The 3815-nt window shown below is 49.5% G+C and overlaps 1 protein-coding gene across 1 annotated transcript; it reads right to left on the bottom strand.

The window, feature by feature from the left end:
• Positions 1-783: 783 nt before the first annotated feature.
• LOC147985398 (cysteine proteinase inhibitor 10-like) lies at positions 784-1389 on the bottom strand. Its single transcript, XM_087544071.1, has one exon. The coding sequence runs from the start codon at positions 1355-1357 to the stop codon at positions 923-925; it is 435 nt and encodes a 144-aa protein (XP_087400197.1). The 5' UTR covers positions 1358-1389; the 3' UTR covers positions 784-922.
• Positions 1390-3815: the final 2426 nt, after the last annotated feature.

Below are 3815 nucleotides of genomic sequence, written 5' to 3'. Positions count from 1 at the left end.
GAGGGATTGGTGCGGCAATCGTCGTGCGGCCGGTGCAACGTCCGTGGGCAAGCTCACGGCCGACGGGAGCAGGTCGGCGGCAGCCCGAGACCCTGCGGAGGCCTACCGCGGCAGCCGGACCGCCGGAGGGGCCGAATCCCGTGCCGGCTGCCTCCCGATTTGGCGGTGTCCGGGCGGCGGCGGGGAGGCGAGGGGGGCGACGGCAGCGGAGGGCGGCGGCGGGGATGTGGGATTCATCTTAAATTTTTTGTCTTAGATTCGTCTAAATACGGATGTATCTAATACTAAAACGTGACTTGATATATCCATATTTAGACAAATTTAAGGCAAATTTTTTAGAATAAAGGGAGTAGCTGATTACAAAATCAAAATCTATAATATAGACAGCTTAATCACAGACAAGATTTAGTAAACATTTATTTATACATTCACATTAATATACACTGGTAAATCACGAGTTAAAATATTACTCCCTCCGTTCTAAATTACTCGTCGCAGAAATGGGCATATCTAAAACTAAAATATATTTAGATACATTCATATCTGTGACAAGTAATTCGGAATGGAGGAAGTAGAATATTTGTACCCGTTGTTACGCACTAGCAATTACCTGAAAAAACACGAGGATGCCACCTTATGCATGAGAATCCAAAAGACGCCCTGGCAATTAACTAGAAATTGAACTAGATCGCCCACGCTTTCCAGAAATTTCTCCATTAGAAAAACATCACACATGCGTACGCAACCGATAATCCTCGCATAAGTATGGATGACAGATACTAGTTCATGCTGTAACCACGCTTTTTATTTTGTAGTTGTACTAGTACATACTCAAGTGACGGGAAAAATGCAAACGAGTAATAACAACAGCACAAAACCTGCACGGAGCGCACATACGTACACCTGACAGCCAGCCTGTCGATTACTTGGGAGAAGGCATGAGAGACACGAGCTCCTTGGACTTGATCCACGCCTTGACGACCACCACGGCGTCGAACGGCCTGTCCCCGCCGCCGCCGGCGCGGTCCCGGGCGATAACCTTCAGGTAGTATACCACCCCGGAGGCGACCTGCTTCTGCGCCGCCGCCACGGCGGTGAAGACGAGCTGGACCTGGACGGGGTCGCCGTTGTTGACTGGTCCGCCGCCGTGGCTGAGGCGGCGGTTGTGCTCGGACACCGCGAACCGGCCCAGGGACTGCACCAGCTTGTTCTTGCCCACGTCCCTGATCTCCGTCCGGCGGCCCACGGCGCCTGCGGCTGCCGCCGGAGCCTGCGGGTGCCCTATTTCAGCAGCGGCGATGGTGAGCGTGGCGAGGAGGAGGAGACAGGGGATGGCGGCGGTGGTGGAGGTAGTCATTTTTGTAGTTCTGTGTGTTGGGAAGGGACAGTACGTCCATATTATATAGATAAATTTTAAGACGCGTCCACATTTTAAGCCGTTAATTTCGTGTGTGATATAACGGGTAGTACCATTAAGTAGCTAAGAGGTTATCAACGATTACAAATGGAAATACTAAAAAATTTTTTAACACAGTACAGACGCAAGCACTCGTATACATGCGCATACACTCACTCCTATAAACGCATGCACACACACTATTCGTATGAGCACCTCCGAAATACTGAGCCGGCTTATTATTTTGAAATTTACGAAGTCACCATAGGCACCTCGTCGTCGACGGGAACGTCTCCTCCCACTGAATGCACATCGCCGGAAATCCTGAAATAAATACAGGAATAAATGCGAGCACCGGGACATGAATCTTGATGGGGTAGGGATACCACAATCCCTCTAACCATTCAAGCACAGGAAATGCTAAATATCTGATGTTAAACTTTTATGCATGACAAATCAAATGTTTTTCATGGTAATTTATATTGGCGTGAGGATGACAAATTTAGTTGGCGAGCATGGCAATTTTCTAGAAGAAAAATGAACTGAGTCGGATCTATCATACTCGCCAACTAAACTTATTATCCTCAGCTAACATAATTTACCATAAAAAATATTTGATTTTCTATGTCTAAAAATCTTACGCTGGCTGAATATTCGGGTCTTTACACATACATGCTCGCCAACAAGGGCGTGAAAACTTTGTTCATGTGAAATTATTGGGGAGATGTTCAGGTGATAAAAGAAAAAGGAGACGCTTGTATTCACCTGACCGATCTCTTCGTGGGTGTCGACCGCCTCCACTACTGTACGATCGTCTTTGATCGGACCACCCACAGCAGCTTAAACCATAGCTTAATTTTGAAACATGGCCGCAAATGAGGGCTATGGTTTTCTGAAACATGCATGTTGTTGCATTGATTTTGCAGCTGAAGCTATGTTTTAGAAATATTTGTGTTGTTGCAATTAATGGTTTGTAACGGGATGGAAAAACAATCCAGGGTGTTCTGTAGCAAGGCTCCTGTTACAGTAGGATGAACGCAACACTAGCCTTGTTACATGGACTGGCGCTCACATGGACTATTATTATGGAATTCATCCTGTAGGGGAACGTAGCAGAAATTTAAAATTTTCTTACGTGTCACCAAGATCTATCTATGGAGAGACCAGTAACGAGGAGAAGGAGAGTGCATCTACATACCCTTGTAGATCGCTAAGCGGAAGCGTTCAAGTAAACGGGGTTGAAGGAGTCGTACTCGTCGTGATCCAAATCACCGGAGATCCTAGTGTCGAACGGACGGCACCTCCGCGTTCAACACACGTATAGCCCGGTGACGTCTCCCATGCCTTGATCCAGCAAGGAGAGAGGAAGAGGTTGAGGAAGACTCCATCCAGCAGCAGCACAACGGCGTGGTGGTGGTGGAGGAGCGTGGTACTCCAGCAGGGCTTCGTCAAGCACTGCAAGAGACGAGGAGGGAGAGGGGTAGGGCTGCGCCAAGAAAGAGATGAACTCGTGTATGTTGGGCAGCCCAAACCTCAAGTATATATAGGGAAAGGGGAGGGGCTGCGCCCCCACCTAGGGTTCCCTCCCTAGGGGTGGCGGCAGCCCCCTAGATCCCATCTAGGGGCGACCAAGGGGAGGGGAGAGGGGGGCGCACCACTAGGTGGGCCTTAGGCCCATCTGAGCCTAGGGTTTGCCTCCTTCCACTCTCCCTTACGCCTTGGGCCTTGGTGGGGGGCGCACCAGCCCACCTGGGGCTGGTCCCCTCCCACAGTTGGCCCATGCAGCCCTCCGGGGCTTGTGGCCCCACTTGGTGGACCCCCGGGACCCTCCAGGTGGTCCCGGTACGTTACCGATAAACCCCGAAACTTTTCTGGTGACCAAAACAGGACTTCTCATATATAAATCTTTACCTCTGGACCATTCCGGAACTCCTCGTGACATCCGGGATCTCATCCGGGACTCCGAACAATATTCGGTAACCACGTATATCTATTCCTTATAACCCTAGCGTCATCGAACCTTAAGTGTGTAGACCCTACGGGTTCGGGAACCATGCAGACATGACCAAGAAAACTCTCCGGCCAATAACCAACAGCGGGATCTGGATACCCATGTTGGCTCCCACATGTTCCACGATGATCTCATCGGATGAACCACGATGTCAAGGACTTAATCAATCCCGTATACAATTCCCTTTGTCTATCGGTACGATACTTGCCCGAGATTCGATTGTCGGTATCCCGATACCTTGTTCAATCTCGTTACAGGCAAGTCCCTTTACTCGTTCCGTAACACATCATCCTGTGATCAACTCCTTGATCACATTGTGCACATTATGATGATGTCCTACCGAGTGGGCCCAGAGATACCTCTCCGTTTACACGGAGTGACAAATCCCAGTCTCGATTCATGCCAACC

Source organism: Triticum urartu, chromosome 2A, assembly GCF_056163025.1.
Source record: "Triticum urartu cultivar PI428250 chromosome 2A, HENAU_Tu73, whole genome shotgun sequence".
Classification (NCBI taxonomy): Eukaryota; Viridiplantae; Streptophyta; class Magnoliopsida; order Poales; family Poaceae; genus Triticum; species Triticum urartu.
This window is presented reverse-complemented; position numbering and strand designations above follow the sequence as displayed.

Bases quoted from the DNA above. Each gene is read 5' to 3' on its own strand.
- LOC147985398 (XM_087544071.1), bottom strand. From the start codon at position 1,357: ATGACTACCTCCACCACCGCCGCCATCCCCTGTCTCCTCCTCCTCGCC.